Source organism: Gossypium arboreum, chromosome 9 (assembly GCF_025698485.1).
Source record: "Gossypium arboreum isolate Shixiya-1 chromosome 9, ASM2569848v2, whole genome shotgun sequence".
In the NCBI taxonomy this organism is placed as follows: domain Eukaryota; kingdom Viridiplantae; phylum Streptophyta; class Magnoliopsida; order Malvales; family Malvaceae; genus Gossypium; species Gossypium arboreum.
In genome coordinates this window covers 81,557,540-81,574,932 of record NC_069078.1, presented here as the reverse complement: position 1 = coordinate 81,574,932, position 17,393 = coordinate 81,557,540, and the positions used below count along the sequence as shown (strand labels likewise).

The 17,393-nt window shown below is 34.2% G+C and overlaps 1 protein-coding gene across 2 annotated transcripts in view; it reads right to left on the bottom strand.

The window, feature by feature from the left end:
• Window positions 1-239: 239 nt before the first annotated feature.
• Window positions 240-17,393, bottom strand: part of LOC108456394 (serine/threonine-protein kinase ATM) — a 55,626-nt gene continuing 38,472 nt past the window's right edge. For both annotated transcript variants that reach the window (XM_053018734.1, XM_053018735.1), the window contains 28 exons: window positions 15,801-15,867; window positions 15,638-15,712; window positions 14,210-14,332; window positions 13,376-13,540; window positions 13,206-13,304; window positions 12,565-12,716; window positions 12,257-12,458; window positions 12,137-12,184; window positions 11,981-12,064; window positions 8,970-9,053; window positions 8,638-8,718; window positions 8,447-8,536; window positions 8,313-8,375; window positions 7,777-7,917; window positions 7,620-7,676; window positions 7,464-7,523; window positions 5,914-6,008; window positions 5,714-5,822; window positions 5,323-5,412; window positions 4,523-4,602; window positions 4,349-4,427; window positions 4,050-4,096; window positions 3,870-3,969; window positions 3,182-3,313; window positions 2,147-2,281; window positions 2,010-2,075; window positions 615-758; window positions 240-533 (listed from right to left, as the gene is read on the bottom strand). In XM_053018734.1, coding sequence (XP_052874694.1) covers window positions 456-533; window positions 615-758; window positions 2,010-2,075; window positions 2,147-2,281; window positions 3,182-3,313; window positions 3,870-3,969; window positions 4,050-4,096; window positions 4,349-4,427; window positions 4,523-4,602; window positions 5,323-5,412; window positions 5,714-5,822; window positions 5,914-6,008; window positions 7,464-7,523; window positions 7,620-7,676; window positions 7,777-7,917; window positions 8,313-8,375; window positions 8,447-8,536; window positions 8,638-8,718; window positions 8,970-9,053; window positions 11,981-12,064; window positions 12,137-12,184; window positions 12,257-12,458; window positions 12,565-12,716; window positions 13,206-13,304; window positions 13,376-13,540; window positions 14,210-14,332; window positions 15,638-15,712; window positions 15,801-15,867 — 2,746 coding nt within the window. In that variant the 3' untranslated portion in view covers window positions 240-455. The remainder of the gene's footprint in view (window positions 534-614; window positions 759-2,009; window positions 2,076-2,146; window positions 2,282-3,181; window positions 3,314-3,869; window positions 3,970-4,049; window positions 4,097-4,348; window positions 4,428-4,522; window positions 4,603-5,322; window positions 5,413-5,713; window positions 5,823-5,913; window positions 6,009-7,463; window positions 7,524-7,619; window positions 7,677-7,776; window positions 7,918-8,312; window positions 8,376-8,446; window positions 8,537-8,637; window positions 8,719-8,969; window positions 9,054-11,980; window positions 12,065-12,136; window positions 12,185-12,256; window positions 12,459-12,564; window positions 12,717-13,205; window positions 13,305-13,375; window positions 13,541-14,209; window positions 14,333-15,637; window positions 15,713-15,800; window positions 15,868-17,393) is intronic.

Below are 17,393 nucleotides of genomic sequence, written 5' to 3'. Positions count from 1 at the left end.
ATCCTTTACTTTGATAAAGCTAGAGATGTTTTTGTTCAGCTTAATATAATGTAATTCAACAGTTCTGTTTCTTTTCAAAAAAAATAAAAAAAAGGGGTTATCTTGAATGACATAAAACATGTCGATTTTTCAATCTTTTTGTTTGGGATTTACTTATTAGTATTGAATTGAAAAGCAAAGAGTTAACCGATTTGACATCAGGTTTTTAAGTCGTTGGCAAGAATGCAAGAGAATTCAAATTTTATAAAACCAATCTTGAATTTCGGAAACCCTAAAATTCCCAAATAAAAAGAAATCCTGTAATAATTTCTTGTACAAAATGTACAAACACCCAAACTCAAACCCTCAAACCTCATTAAAAAAAATACAAATAGAGAACCGCCTGTACAGAAACATGATTGGGTGTAAATGTGGGGGGTGGGGGTTACCGGTGAAAAAAGAATATGGAAAAGGGATCACATCCAAGCTCCCCATCCAGGAAACATCTGACATAATCTCTCAGGATCAATGGCATCTTGAATTAGTTGCTGAACCTACATCACATTAATCAAACATTTCAATTTGAACTCCATTGATTTAGGACCAATAATGCGACAGCTGAAATTGAATATTACCTGCCCGTGGACACTTCTCATTTCACCTTCTTCATATCCATCTAACTTTTGTTTTACACGCAGGAGAGCACGTGCAGCATCCTTATTACCTTCATAATCATCTTGGGAACCTTCTATGCTTGTATCCAAATCGTAATCTGTTTCCTGTTAACCAACAAGTGGGAAAAACAGAGAATATATGCTGTGAGAAGATAAGTATCATTTCCAGAAACATATGTCAAAGCATTTCAGCCAATTTACTGTTTACATAAAAGTGCTGGTTCTCTCAAAGATTAAATTTGGTGATGACTCCCAGTGAACTATTGCTCAAATAATTAAGCTTGCATTTTGGAACTTTTTCAGAAAATGGTTTTGAATTTCAATTTAGTGCAAAATGCGTGATAAACACATAAATGTAATGATATCAGTGATTATTTTTCAAATTCATTAATTTGTTAGATATTCATTTAGCGGTGAAATTGAAATTCCTATAAATATACTTGCGATTTTGAAATTCATATTTTAAATCTTTCAATATATGATATTGAATCTTAATTAATTCACAAACACATATATAATCCATGATTTCGATTCCATAATTTATATAACAAATGGAATCCATACATAAATTTCCGAATTCATGTTTCCAAGCACAGCATAAGATGATAGTATAGAATAGATGCTACATCTTAGCACCAATTGTCAGTAATGCAACACCTAAAATTGGACTTTAATTACTGGAAAGAGAAACTGAAACCAAAGACATAAGAAGGCGAACATCAAGTATTAGGTATCGAATCCCATCCTAGTAGGACACTACTTAGTTTTGGACAGTGTTGTTGGAACCAGACGGGATGAACCAGGAACTGGTTGAATTAGCTTATAAATTTTAATATATATTTTTAAATTTATTAATGTTATGAATTTTTAATTAATTAATTAATTGTCATTGGACCAAGGCCAATTGGTCGAACCAGTTGAAACGGGAATTAATGGTCTGACCAGTTGACCACCGGTCCAGTTTTTGAATCATTGGTTTTGGAGGCGAGTAAACCGATTGGACGCCCCAAGTTACCAAAATTTGACTTTCCTGTACTCCAAAGAAAGGAATACCCAACAGGTGGCCTATTTAATGAATCAGTCCCCAACAAACTAGTTCAATTAGATTATTTACATACCTTAGGTGGCTTAACTGAGTTGTATACATACATATTACAAACCAGCTATAAAATAGAATATGGAGGCGAGGGACTATTATTTGTTTATATAAATGGTAACAATTATGAATTTCTGGTCTATCATTAAGCCAGCAGTTAGGTTGGGTTTTAATTGCCAATGTCAATCATCTTGCTCTTCGTTTATCTCAACCAAAAAAATTTTGAACTTCAATGCAAAAAATATTGTTCAAGAAAATACCTTTTGACGCTGCAAAGCCTTCAGGGGTGATAAAGCCCACTTATAAAGAGGATCATGGATAAAAACCTGCAAAGGGTTTTCATCATCAGGAAAGGATACTTAATGTGGGGAATTTAAGTTGTCCACGAAAGTCATACCTCGATAATAGTCATTAGAGCTTCTTTGTTTGTTCGCATTACAGAGAGAGTTTCCTCGCAACATTTTCTGAAAACACCTTCCACTCCAGCAGCACCCATGCCATCGATGATGTCTCTTGTTAGCCTGAACGGAACCTGGCACAATTAAAGGAATAAACGGTGAGAAATACTAATAGCTGACAAATCCTTGAGGATTTGTTGACTCGAATAAAGGAATTCAATCCTAGATTCTCCAATATTGTACACAGATAAATATATAAACAAGAAAGACCATTTCTCTCAACCCAGAAAAACCATAATATCTTGTCTCTGAAACCTCAAATCCATCCCAAACTTAGACCAATCAGTTAAACAAAGAGAAGAATGAGAAGCTCCGAAATCTTCTTACTTCAATAGAAAAAAGGTTGATACATGTTCATTTGCACATTTAGGTAACCATTCCTTATCACATTCTCTTTACTCAAGGGTAAGTACAACACAATAAATCTGAGTTGTTGATTTGGGTGCTACTGATCACATTACCAATGGGTCATATCACTTCACTACATATACTACATCTCCCGGAACCAAAAGAGAGTTACCAATGGTAAAATGGTGTCAAATTGCAGGAAACATAATTACTCCCCTCATACCCCTCTCCCCGAAACCTGTGCTACACGTGCCTAAACTTTCTACTAATCCTTTGAACATCCATAATTGACAAAAGATCCAAAGAATCTAAAATGCAAACTAGCTATGTCACCTACGGATTGTTTTTTTTAAGGAATTGATTTGGTTGACTTAAATCAAGGAGAGATTACAATAGTTGTGTTTCTTCCCTTATTTAGTTGCAAAAATCTGGCCATTAATTTTCGGGTTACTCCTAAGAAAGATTTCCTTCTAAGCTTTTGTAATTTAGTTTCCTATGGGAGTGGTGATTGTACGAGATAAGTTTTAAAGTCTATTTCACAGAAATATGTCAGATTTCTCATTAATTAACAATAACTGAAAGAAGTAATGAGAGAAAAAAGAAAGTTAAATTATGGAAGAAGCTACCCTCTCTGGTGTCTTGAGCATTAAACCTTGTTCAAAAGCAACACCAAGATCAATGTGAACAACTTCTGCTGTGGCCTGATCAATCAAAATATTCATAGTATGTCTATCTCCAAGGCCAACAATATAACCCACCTGAAACAAAGATGTTTTCAGTATTATTACATTTTGTGACAGACTACATTGTCCTGCGAAGAGGTAATGAATCAGAATTTAATTTGAATCGTTATTAATAATTTTTTTTATAGAAGTTACTAATACTCAAAAATCAGAAATAGTACCTTTTAAAACATAAATAAATAATTCAAAGGAAAGAACTTAAACATGATTTTCTTGGAAATAATACAGACCAAAAATCCTCCAAATGGATGAACTTATTCCATTTATCACTTTGTTCTAACGATTTATATCAAAGTGGAATTTGTCAATATAGAGAGAAGAAAAGAACTTTGCTTGTTGGAAACAGAATAACTGCCCATTTTTGGCAACCCATTGTTCTAAAAAGAGTATATCTATCAGTGCAAAAGACATGGGAACTAAGCTTTTTGGTTCATTCTTTGTCTTTCCATCTATTTATGTTTGGATTAACGGGATCATGTCCTAGAAGGTTAAAATAGTTGGATGGCATAACAAGGGGAAACAATTCTTGACTTTAACATGAATACAATAATGCAGAGCAGAGTATGCCTACCATTGAAGTAGCTGCTACACTTCGCGTGTAAGCTAGTCTTTTCTCAAACCAATCAGCTGGTTGAAGAAATCTTTCTAGAAAAAAGTAATGCATGACAGGTCTGCAAAAAGCCTCTAGTACGTTAGGATTTGAAAACCATAACAATTAAACATAAGATATCTTATATTCCAAAGTTTAAACCTGAAGGTCTCACAAACTTCCTGGAAGGCTTTGCGCTTGTCTTTTTCCTATCATCAAATAAAAACAATATCAGGTAATTTTTATTTTTCATCTGCCAATCTCCATGGAGAAGAAGGGTTAGAAATGTTTCTTCAGATAATTAGAACATTTAGAGCTTACAGAAATAATCCAACTGATTATCACAAAAGAGATAGAGCAGAGGAAGAAGGGTTAGACATGCAATCCAAGCTGGTTAGAAATTTTACAGCAACGGAAAACTACTGTTTTTGATGAAACAATAGAAGGGAAAGGCAACTTGCATTTGACATGTGTTCTCGGCATTTTAGAAATGACCAGTCTCCGATTCCATAGCGACCATGTGCACCGCCATTCCTATTGCTGAAAATTGATGATATTGAGTCATTAAAGTTCGTGTCTTATCTCACAGTCAACTGGCAATGCTATGGGACTGGAACTGTTGTAAGTTAACAAACCTTCCTATAAGATATTCCCCAAGAGGAAGTGTGCCATCAACCCATTCAATAACACCAGCACTTGGAGTGAAAGGAACAACCTAATTCATCAATAATAATGCATTTATAATTCTGAAAGGAAATCAAATTTTAATTAAAATGCACAAACATATGTACTTAAATACAGAACTAGCCAGCACTGCAATTCTTTTTTCATCTTCCATGATTTACTTGGTGAAATCACCACAGAGCCAAAAATCAAACAAAACCTTATAATCATTCAAGTTCTTCAAAAAGAATCCTCAATCCCCATGTCTCTCTCCATTATTTTCAAGTATATAATCAAATTAATCATATGAGCTCTATAGCAAACAATTGAAAGAACATAATAAAATGGTGAAATTGTATAACCAATGCAAGGGAACCTAGCATCTCTTACGAAATTCCAATTGAAGAGAAAAAAACAACACTGCATAGATGCCATCATCAATATAAGTACCTTCTATGCCATATCAGATGCCTCTAAAGAAGGAGAACAGGGAAAAAGTACAAGTAAAATAAAGAGAATTCAGATATACATGACTATACAACCAGAAGACATGCTTGTAGTCTTTCCAAGGACAATGAAAACCCAAAAGAGTTCTTAAGTTTCAAAACTACAGAAAAGGAAAAAGGAAATTTATAAGCTAATGATCATCTAAACCAAGATTTCAAAATTATGAAAAAGAAACCAATTCTTTGATCCACATTGAAAATGAACCTTCAGCTAAACAAGAGTGAAATAATATTTCATTCTTGTTATAAAAGAAATGAGGAAGTACCTTGTATGTACGTATGACTAATCTCCTTTTCCATGTATCGCTATGATTCTGTAGGAAAGTATTTACTAGTCCAAAAAATTGTTCCATAACCTAAAGAAAAAGTACTCTCAGAGTTTATATTCAATTTAAATGATGCATTCCTCAAAAATGAAAAAGATGCACAACATGTGCTCATACGAGACTTCAGACTAGTTTGACTGAACTTTGACATGATGTTTATAAAGTTTTCTGGCCAAATTTAATGACAACAGTATAGACTTTTATATTTAATGCTGAAAGGGACTGAGAAGATAGATTTCTGAGATTCTATCTATAGATTTCTGAGATTATATCTTAAGATTGACCATGTCACCAAGAAGATACTGAACAGATGGATAGAGAAAATTCTTACAGCATCTTGTCTTAGGTCATCATTCCCAGATTTTGCGAGCTGCTTGTATTTATGACCATCAGAACCCAAGCATTCAACCACTCTTGGAGCATTTACACCATTCATTACCCTGCTTATAACATCCATAACAATTAGCATCCATAGCTATTATACTGAAAAATGAAGATATAATCTCAAACAATTAAAATTGCCAAATGTACATGACCGAGTCTGCCAATCCTCTGAAGTATGGGAAAGAGCCTTCACAGTATCGACAACTACGGTCAACTGGAAAGCTAGCTGTCACTACAGGTACCTATCAAAATAGAATAATCAATGTTTAGCATCCCAGTAGCAGCATTCAAGAAGTAAAAGTTGCACTAAATAGCTGCTGAATGAAGTAAGAACTAAAAATCCAAAACAAGGTAGCTGCTAAAGAAAAATTTCTTTCCACCAAGGATCAAGAAATAAAGAAAACCAGTTAGAAGAAACTGTCACAAAAAGCCAAACTTGAACTGGTTTTGGATAACAGTTACTTTCCAGTTACAACAACATGAACCAAGCATGAGTTAAAAAGATCAAAAGTCAAATTTAAAAAATTTCAGATTACTCAAAGAAAATGTGCTTTAAAATTTATGTTCTACTCTTCAATACGTTTGAAACATGCCATAATCAGGATGTAATTAGACAAATAAATTAGCATGAAGATAACAGGATTCAGGAGTAATTGTCAATATTTAGTTTCCTTAGATAGCATCTGCAGGAGTAATTGTCAACATTTAGTTTCTTAGTTCTTTGACGGGGTGTGATGCTTGAACCCAACAATCTATTACAACTCTGACTTTGGGATTCAGTCATGGGTGATGGATAGAGAACAATTCAAGCTCATCAAAGAGAGCCTACAACCTGAGGACTCGTTAGAGAGAGATCCAGATCTCTTTAGGTTTTTGATAGAAATTTTGCATAAGGTTTATTACTCCATAAATAGGAAACCTATTCTAGAAAGGAAAGAAATCAATTGAAATAGAATCATAATAAAAAAAAAAACCTAAGGAAAGAAATAAAATCACAATCTAAACCTTAATTAGAGAACTGAAATTAACAACGTTTAACATAAGTTCCGCCCGCAGAAACATCCATAACACAATCAGAGAGATGTCAAACGGCGGGTGCAAGAAAAGCCTGAACCTTGAAAAGCAATGATTGAGGATAAAAGCATCATTGCATCTAAGGAATACCAAGGAGCATTGCCAGAAACCGCAAGGAGAATCTCCAAGCAGGAAAGAGGTTCCAAAAAGGGACAAACATGAAATCAAGGATAGGTTCACATGAACACAATAAAACTGAGCCTAGAGAAGCCTTAATAACAAGGAGGGTTCAACAAAAATGAAATTGAGAAGTTAAAAACCTATCTGGGACACCTGAAATGTCATGGTACCATCAATGCTTCCTCCTAGGAACACTCAGCTAAGTTTTTGTAGCACTTACGGATTAAATACCTCAGAAAAGTTTGCTACTTGTAACCCATGTAATAGAAAAAATGTTAAACATACATATTTAAGTATTTGGGCCTATAGAAAGAGAATAGATCTGTTAATAGTTCTCTAAAGATAGTCTGCCTCAATCCTTTTAACTATGATTAATGAAAATATAACCTGAACAGAAAAAGATAGAAATATTTTTAACACAGGAAGAGTGTAACTGCTAACGTGAAACCTTCTGAATAAAAACCAACAATTCAAAAGCTATGAATCGATATTTTAGCACTTACAAGTTCCAGCTGTCGAACACTGCGAATTTCTCTTGGCAGTGGTACCTTTCTACTAGTGTCCTATTGAGAGAATATTAATAAATTATTCTAGTGAAATAGAACCATAACCAACTGTAATGACAAGAAACAGTGGACATTTGAAGCATGTAATAAAACCTCTCTCTTGGTCTCAAGTTCTGCAAGCTTGATATAAATCTCCACCATTTGTTTCATCTGACAAATAATGAAAAAATGGCAACAACAATAACCTAGCCAAGAATAACAACAAAGAAGAACCAATAATTATTAATAAAAAGAAAAAAAATCTAATTACCTGTCTAATAACAGGTCCATGGTATGCTGATAACTCTTCCAAGAGATTTTCTGCTGCAAGCTTTTTATCCAAATCCACGACAAAAGAGTTCCTGCTACGCTGTTTGTCCTTGATACGATCACCATTTGCGAGAGCTAGAAGCTAGCATCAAAACAGATCGAAAAATACAATATTTAAACAAAAAAGCATAAACCATATTCAGATGAAAAAATACATACACACAAAAATGCTACAAAGAAGTTAATCAAAACACCCAGCTAGGATACACAGGATATGCAGGCCTTCAATTTCTGATTCAACCACTGGTATAAATTCATATATAAGTTTTATTTATTTAATTTTAAAGTTACTCAAAATGATGACTTATGCACTGATTGGAAAGCAGCAGCAAATCTTACCAGCAGCACAAGTTGTCTAATTTTTTAGAATATTTTTTATCTTTTTAAAATTTTATGAATTTTTTAATTTTTTAAAAAACTTTTTTGCAAAGAAAATTCATTTTCCCAACAAAATGCTAGTAAGGCTGTTAAGTTCACCTGGAAGATTGTATGGTAGGGATGATCAATGGCCATTTTCTTCAGAAGAGAAACCAAGGCAAACTGCGAATGGATAAATTTGATTAGAATGAAATTGAACTCTAGAAAATTTAACAGTCCAAAAATTGTCAAACCTGAAAATTATTAGGCACAATTCCATCTCTAATGTTTCCCATTCTTGAAGCAATTTGGTAAACCAGTGGAACAAATTTATAAGATTGAACCTGCAAATTTACACATACAAGAGCTAGAATAAGAAAAAATTTCACTAAAAATACAATACGTTACATCTCAACTGCATGAACATTGGCAATGAACTCCATACCTCATCAATCGTTTTAAGCAAGTTGTTGACAACATCTTGTCTAGATGAAAGGCTGAACCACAATGATACAAGTCGAAACACCTAAATGCACAATGGTTAGTTTACAAAAAGGCAATTTTATTAGCTATAATTATTTTAAGTGAAAAATAGAATACAGTCAAATAAATGCACCACCCATTTGGATGCAGAACTTATTATACAAAAACTAAAATTGGCTGCTCGCATCAAAGCAATAGGAAGTAATTAATTAAAGTAATTTATCTTTTCAATGACAAAAATCATACAATTTTTGTTTTATCATGTGCACAAAATACTTGGATACAAGTGCATACCACTCTTACGTCATATTTGTCACCTATGACCAAGCAACGTTTATAGCCCTCCAAAGCTAGGTTGAGAAAATTGTCTCTGTCATCCTGGGAGGCCAACAGATGAATATAAAACATTATTTATAGACTAGATTATAGAGCTTTATGTCAGTCAAAAGATAAATAAAGGTTTTGAAGTAACAAATAAAATAAAAAAACCCAGTATTCCATGATCATAGATGAACAGACTTAGAACTATTATTCCATGATTATAGACTTACAGCTATTTTATTACTATTATTATCATCATTATTAATTAACAGACTTCAAAAACTTGAGGTTTATCAAACACTACTTTTTATAAAAGTTCCAACTTCTTGTTTCTCAGATTTGTTCTATTGATTTGCAGCTGTTTTCTCCCTAAACCACACTAATTTTGGTATTTGACCCTGATCAGATCCTAGGTTTACAGTACAACTTGCTTTTAAGGGATATTAGAGTTAGACATGGTAGAAGATGAGAAAGAGGTAACAACTGTTGAGATAAAACAAAAAATGTTGCAATAAAGAATTGTGGCACGCAACTTACGCTAGGCTAGATAGGAACAAATGGTTCCCACGTGGAATTTTCAGAAGGTGCCCACGACAAGTTTGGTGTACTAAAAGCTAATTTGCTAATAATCCTGATTAAGGTGGGTAAGAAAGCCCCTTTTCTAATACTGGACCAACAAATTGTGCAGTAACTTGAAAACATATAAAAAAAAAATTGGTGGCTTATAGTGGTGTTGATTAGAGATGTAAATGAGACATTGTTGCTTGCAAGCTACTTGTGTTTGACTAAAAAAAATTCGATCTCGATTCGGTAATTATCGTGCCGAGCTCGAGCTATCGATCTAGCCGAATTCAAACTTAGTAATACTTGACTTGAACGGCTTGCGGGCCTTATTGATCTTTTCATATTTTTATATTATTAAATTACATTATTGATCTTAATATATATTATTGAGTCGAGCTCAAGCTTGACTACAAAAATTGGTAAACAAGCTTAATTGAGTTTGAGTAGCTCGATTATATCTCGAGCTGAGCTTGAGTTTAAAAATAGATGTTCGATCGAGCTCGAGCCGAGTATCATGCTCCGAATTTTCAGTCGAGCTCGAGCTTGGCAGTATTCAGGCTCGGCTTGGCTCAATTACACCCGTAGTGCAGATGTAGAATATAGATCTATGGCACATGGGATTTGCCTGATGTTGCAGCTTAAATGAATTTTGGAAGAATTAAGAAGACTTTATGACTATGCCTATGAAGTTGTAGTATGAAAACAAAGCAACCTTCAGTATTGCCCACAATCTAGTCCAACATGACATGAAAAAACACATTGAGTTTGTATACCATTTGTCCCTGCATCACAAAGGAAAAGATTGAGGCTGGAACAATTTGTATACCATTTGTCCCTGCATCACAACAAGTGACAGATATTCCCACAAAGGGATTGTTCAAACCAAACTTTGAGTTTCTCATTAGCAAGTTGGGTACAATGGGTATCCATGCACCAACTTGAGGGGAAGTGTAGAATTTTGAAATAAAATATGATAGACCAAGATAATTAACATAATCTGTCGATAAGGGATTTGGAGATAGTTTAGGAGATTTTTTAATGTAAAGTTTATCAAAGAGATCCCAAGAATCAAGGATCCCGATCAATTAAAAGAATTTCATACCACATTCAATGCCATGTTTTCCCTATAAATTATATTGAATTTTTTCAGAATGAAGTATCCAGAAAACTATAGCCTTTTGTTCTGAACTTGCTTTTATTTTTCTATCCTCAAGAAGCAGCATGTTGTAGCCAGAAGCAGTGCAAAAGCTGAATTTAGAGCAATGTCACACAACATTTGTAAGGGAATTTGGTTAGAAAGGATGTTAAAAGAATTAGAGGTATCTCCAGGAAATTCCATGAAGCTTGTCTGCAATAATAAAACAGCTATTAACATTGCAAAAAATCCCGTTCACCATGGTCAAACTAAACATTTGGAGATTGATCGCCACTTCATCGGAGGAAGGAATCATCAAGCTAGTTTACACACCTACATGTCACTAGACAGCAGAGTTATTATGTCGATTGATGTTCAGTTTGGAAATCAAGAAATGTTGACTAGAATTAGGAGTTATTATGTTGGTTGATATTAGGTAGAGAAATTTTAGGAATATTTGTTGACTAGTGGTTAGCACAAATTTGGAGTTCTCAATTGTGGATTTGGAGTTATTTTAGGAGATTATGTTAAGCTATCTAGGTCTATCATATTATATTCCATAATTCTACAAGCATGATGACTGAACTTATGGCTGCATGAACTACCCATTGGGTAGCTTTGGAACAAATTTTATGTTAAGGGAGCTCTAGGAGGAGGAATTTTATACAGAAATCATTGTCACTCTCTTACTGAGTGTTTCTCATATGTAAATTGGGAAGGTTCTTAAATTGAGGGGGACCTATTACAGGATAGTATTTTTTATGGACATAGTTGGTGTCATAAGTAAGAAGCGAAATGTTTTCTAGGTATAGTGTAGAATCAGAATATAGAGCCTTGGCACAATCCTCATGTGAGCTTCAATGGAAATTTCAACTACTAAAGGCAGTTGGTCTTGGTAATTGACCACCTATGAAGCTGTGGTATGACAATCAAGTTGCTCTTCATATTGTATCAATCATTCTTTTCCATGAAAGTTTTAAACACATAGCAATTGATTGTTATTTTATTCAAGAGAAAGTACCTGATATCGCTACTAGTTATGTCAAGAAACAACTACATGACATCTTTCAAAAAGCTTAAATGGTCCTAGGATTGATCGTATTGGTAACAAGTTGGGCATGATGGATTAGTTATAGGCTAACTTTAAATTGATTGGTTTTAGGACCAAGATAACTTCTCACTAACAATATATGTGCCTCAACACATACCATTTTCTGCAGAACACATGTAGAAATGCATGCTTAGGTAGAAAATGACTCGTAAACATGTAAAAGCAAAACAGTACCTGCAACTTTTGAGCTTCTTCCTTGTCCATTGCAAGTTGCTTTTGCAACTCTTGTATTTTCACTGAGTAGTCAATTTTGTCCCCCTAAAATGTACCATCATCAAGGACAAGGAAAATGAAAGCGCTAAATTGAATAGAGAGAGCCTTGCAACATACCTTTGTTGAACCTTTCAGACGTCGCATAAGGGCTTCTAGTTCCAATGTCTGCAGAGTCAAATTTTACACAAATTTTAGTGAGAAGCTCTCTTTATATAGATGCATGTTGTCAATTACTACCTTATGTTTTCTTAAACGCATTGCTGCTTGCCATTCATTGGAATTAAGTCTTTCCTCATAACTTCTGAAAAGAGCATCTGCATAATGTGCAAGGCGGAAATGAGTCTGACTTTTTCTTTCTGCTGACTTCTTGTCAGCAGTCTTGTTACCTTCAGCAAGTGACACTGCAGGTTTTAAATACTTCTCGAAAATGGTTCTTGAGCTATATTTTCATGGAAAGGCATTAAAGAAAAAAAAGAAAAAATCAGCATTTACTATTGATTAAAAAAGAAAAGAACAATTGATCCAAACAGAAGAGACAATCATACTTGCTAGATCTAGTTTCTGCCAACCACTTCCCAACCAATCGATATACATCTGAAGCTTCTTCGTCCAACCGATTAGTCTGCAAGATGTATTTTCCAAGGCCGATGGCCATTTCATGCTGACCTTGAGCACGCAACAGCTTTGCTTCCTCAAGCTGCCATCATACAAATATTTCAGCAAAACTGGATCAAAATTTTATTGGAAGACATTTATGGTTAACCAACATGGGGCATGCTCTCATCCAAGAAAGGTATGGAAGTGGCTAAGGCTTAGTTTGGATGGGCGATTGAGTGCGGTGCGGTGTATTTAGCTTACTTTTTGTCTCACGCTACAGTATTTAATCTCACCGCCACCGCTATTTTTACACTAACCACAGGTAAACGCACCGCCCATCTAAACTCACCCTAAATGTTACCAATTGAAATAAGACATCTTCAAAATAAGCAAAAAGTTTTCCTCCTTTTTGCTAAAAATAAGTCATGGAAGTGGCTAAATATTGCTGATTGAAATTAATTTATTGCTAACTCATATACTAAAGTATAGTGAAAAAATAACACTCTTACCGAACGTAGCATTGGTGATATAAGTATCTTTCTTCAAATTTAACTGTAAAGCAATACAGAAAGAAATAGGAAGAAATTACCCTTCCAAGCCAATATGCAGATGAACCTTGTTCTCCAGTTCTCACACAAAGAAACTTAAATTCATGCAAAGCTGCAGCAGCTTGAGAAAACCGAGAGCCCTGTACCACATTGAACAGTTAGAAAAACAGAATGCAGCATGGTTGCCCAGTATGCCAAATGGTTATCATACCTTACGAAGAGTGGATGCAGACTGCAGAAGATGTTGCATTGTACAGTCATGACAATTCAAGATTTGAAGTAGAACTCGCCTAAATGCAATAAATGGTTCTAACAAACTCATATGCAGCTGAGATTTCGTCAACATTGAGCTCCAGTCCTTATTCAGCCACAAAAACTATATTGAAAATTAAAAACTTTGTAAAGCTATGTTGGAAAGAGAATTTCCCTTCAATTCCCACAGCAGAAAAGGTAGGAGAGCTCCATTAATAGAATAACTTGCAAGATTGGCTACAATTTTCTTCCACCAAGAAAGGAGTCATGGAACATTTTTCACAGCATCATGTATAAAAGAATATTATCATAACATGTTTTAGAACTTTTTTCCATATAACACAAGTCTACCACACACTAAGGTAAGGCACAAAATCTTACAAGACCAATAAATTAACAACACTTTACCATTCACACCAATAAGTTCGTATTGCCTTCATTTCTAAGTTATCTGTAACTACTATATCACTTCAACATCTTAGGTAATGCATTAATCTAGCAATCTATAGAATTATATTGCATGCAAATAATCCACATACTTTTGAAGTCCAAATATGCATACAAATTGTTGTCACAGTTTTCATTTTCTTCTTTCCTTCCAGCCCTCAACTATAGAAGAGAAAGTAGTGTAACCATGATATTAATGGATCAAAACAGGATTATTCAGTAAATAACAAAACTAGCGGACCACATAATTTTCATTGTACGAAGTTGCATAAAGTAGACAGTTATCAGTCATAACTCATAAGTCAATTGCCACAGCTACAGCATACAAAGTACTGGAAGTAAATACCTGATCCATTGTAGGGATTACAGGATCTGAAAACATTTTCTGCTTATGTTTCTGAAGTTCAATTCTTTCAAATGAAGATGTTGGCCAGCGCATTTCCCATACTATACCAAGATGATACAGGATCTGTAAGAAAGGATTGGTAATGTTAAAGGGAACAAAAAGTAAGATACACTGCAAGATTCCCCCCCCCCCCAATTTAAGTGAACAGATGCGGCCGAACAGCCTAGCAATGATTCAGAAATTCAATTTCTAAAGCATGTCAAAGCTTCACAAAAGTTCTACGCATGAGTTACCATTTAATCCTATCATTAGACCGAACTTTAATTTGGCCAAAAAAGTGAACCAAAAGATAACAAATATTTCTGCTAGCAGATTCTAACTAATAGGGGTGATCAAAATGTCAGTTATCTGACTAAACTGAATTAAACTGAACCCATTTGACTGAATTTTATAGGTTAGTTGATATTCGGTTAAGTCAGTTAGAAGTTTGGTTTAAATAGGTTTATTCCATCAGTTGTTGGATTTGATTTTCGAAACCAAATAAACCAAAATCCAACCTAATACCCATAATAACACAATACGTCTAATCCAATAAATGTTACCCATACCCAACTCAAAATTAAATGAAATAAAGCCCAACGCAAATCATTTTAAACCCTTTTATAATATTAAAATACTAAACCCAACCTAAAATAATAATAAAGAAAAAGTAAAAGAAAAGTAAAATCATCACAAGGAACACTTATCCTGTCACCAAACCACCCAAACTCCTTCCCCCACCCCTGTTTCCGTCGAGATTCTTGTCAGATGTTGAGAGACAAACCAGTAAATGAACTAAAGCCTAAAACATCCTCTGAAATTCTCACCAATCATCTGTCACCAACCTACATAGAATCTACCCTAAAACAAACTAAAACTACAAGCCCATTACCTAGTACCAGAGGTTAAAAGCTGCCTCCCTTGACCTACAATACTTTTTATTCTCGCATCTGTCTCAGGTTTTTTTTTACCATGGGTGTCATCAAATCTTCCAGGTATAATGCTTACTTGAGGGGAAAAAAAACCGAACCAAACTGACATTGTTCGGTTTGATTATTTTGGTTTTTGAAGAAAGAGTCAGCCGGTTTAGTCAGTTTTGAAGTGTAAATTGGTTTAATCAAACTAACCCAGTATGTGTTTGGCTTTTCAGAAGTACCATAATTGACATATGAGAGCTTTTTATTTGATTACAAGAGTTTGAGAAACATGCAACCCTAGCCTGGCCATTTTATCCAAATAAAATAAAATATCTTGGACTGATGATGGTATACAACAATATTGGTTGCAAGCATAATATAAGTAAAAAATTCCAGACTGCCTATAGTGCCATGAGTAGAAAATACAGCTTGTCAAAATTTCCATATCAGTAGAGTAACAATATTGAGGTACCTGAAACTTAATTATTGTTGAGTAGATAAACTCAGTGCTTTCCTCACTTGCACGAGAAACAGACCAAACAAGCTCCTTAAATTGAACAAAAAAACAAGCATGTTAGTAGGTCATACAAAGTCTAGCACCTTACAAACTAGAACATATGAGAAACTAGCACAACCTCTTTTGAATGCTTCAACTTTCTCTGAAATTCATCAGAATCTCCCTCCTGCAATGCTCTTAGGCAACTGACATTCCACCAAGTGGAAACAAAAGCATTGTATCAGGAAAAAAAGGCATGGCAATATAGGTAAGCTCAATTCTAGGGGCTTAAACATTTAGGTATGAGTTTTAATAGTATAGTATCAAAAACCTACTTGAGTAGTAGTTCAGATTCAAAATCTGGACACTTCGTCATTAATTGAGAACTCAGCACATAGGGGAAAGCATTTGAAAAAAACATTAAAACATCAATCAAACTTGGCGTGGATGGTGCAAGATTACCAATCATTGACAGCCTCAAGCTGGCAACTCAGACTTTTAGGACTACAGATTCTCTAATGTGATACAGACAGCTATATAGTTCTTTTCTTGATAAAATCAGCTACCAATGTCTTAAATATTTAAGAACAGTAAGATATCACTGTACCTATAAAGTACCAACTCAAGAAAATGTTTACTTCCCTTTTGCTTTCTACAACAGATTTTACCAGGAAAAAATAAATAAATATAATCTTTATATAATATAGGTAAGCATAAAAAATCTACTTGACTAGCAGTTCAGATTTTAAATCTGAACGCTGTCATTATTTGAGAACTCAGCACATAGGGGAAAGCCTGCACTTTAGAAAAACATTTAAGCAGTAATAAACCTTGATGTGGATGCTGCAAGAGTACAAAACATTGAGAGCCTCAACCTGGCAACTCAGACTTCTAGGATTACACATTCTCCAATGTGATAGAGACAGCTAAATAGTTTTCTTTTCTTGATAAAATCGGCTAGCAATGTTTTATATATTTATTAATGGTACGATATCTCTACAATCAGTGGCTGAGCAAGGGGGGAATGGCAGGGGCCCCAGCCCCTCCTAAAACAGAAAGTTTTCCATTTAGGCCCTTAATAATTTATACAATTTTAAATTAATAATAGTAAAATTACACTTTGCCCCCCAAAATAATAAAAATTTGAATTAATCCTTTAAAAATTATAAAGATATAGACTATTAAAATGGTGAAATTGTATTTTAACTATCATAAAAATATACAATTTAATTTCACCCCCCCACCCCCAAAAAAAAATAAAATTTCTGGCTCCGCCACTGGCTACAATGTCTATATAATACATTAAAAAAACTTACCCTACTACTCTATTTAAAAGCCAACAGAAAAGTAATGTACCCCTTGAGTCCATTTTCTTCTCCATGTTAGCCTACTTTTAGCTTTCTTTTTTTTTTTTCCCTTCTGTGAAACCAAAGGAGAGAGAAAAAGAGGAAGAAAGAAGAGAAAGAAGACAGCCTTGCTGTCACTGCTTTGGCTGTAATCAGCCATGAAAAAGGTTTTCGGAAATAATTTCCTGTGTATATACATTATGCTACATAACATATTTATACTAGCACCCAGATATACAAAGGCGGAAAGATATCTAGATTAACGTTAATTATTCCCTAGAATTATGCACAATAAATCTAAAGACACTAATATTACCATAACACCTTTTTTTTTTCTTTTTTTTCTGTCAAGGTGAATTACTTAAACCATCATATTCATGTAAACC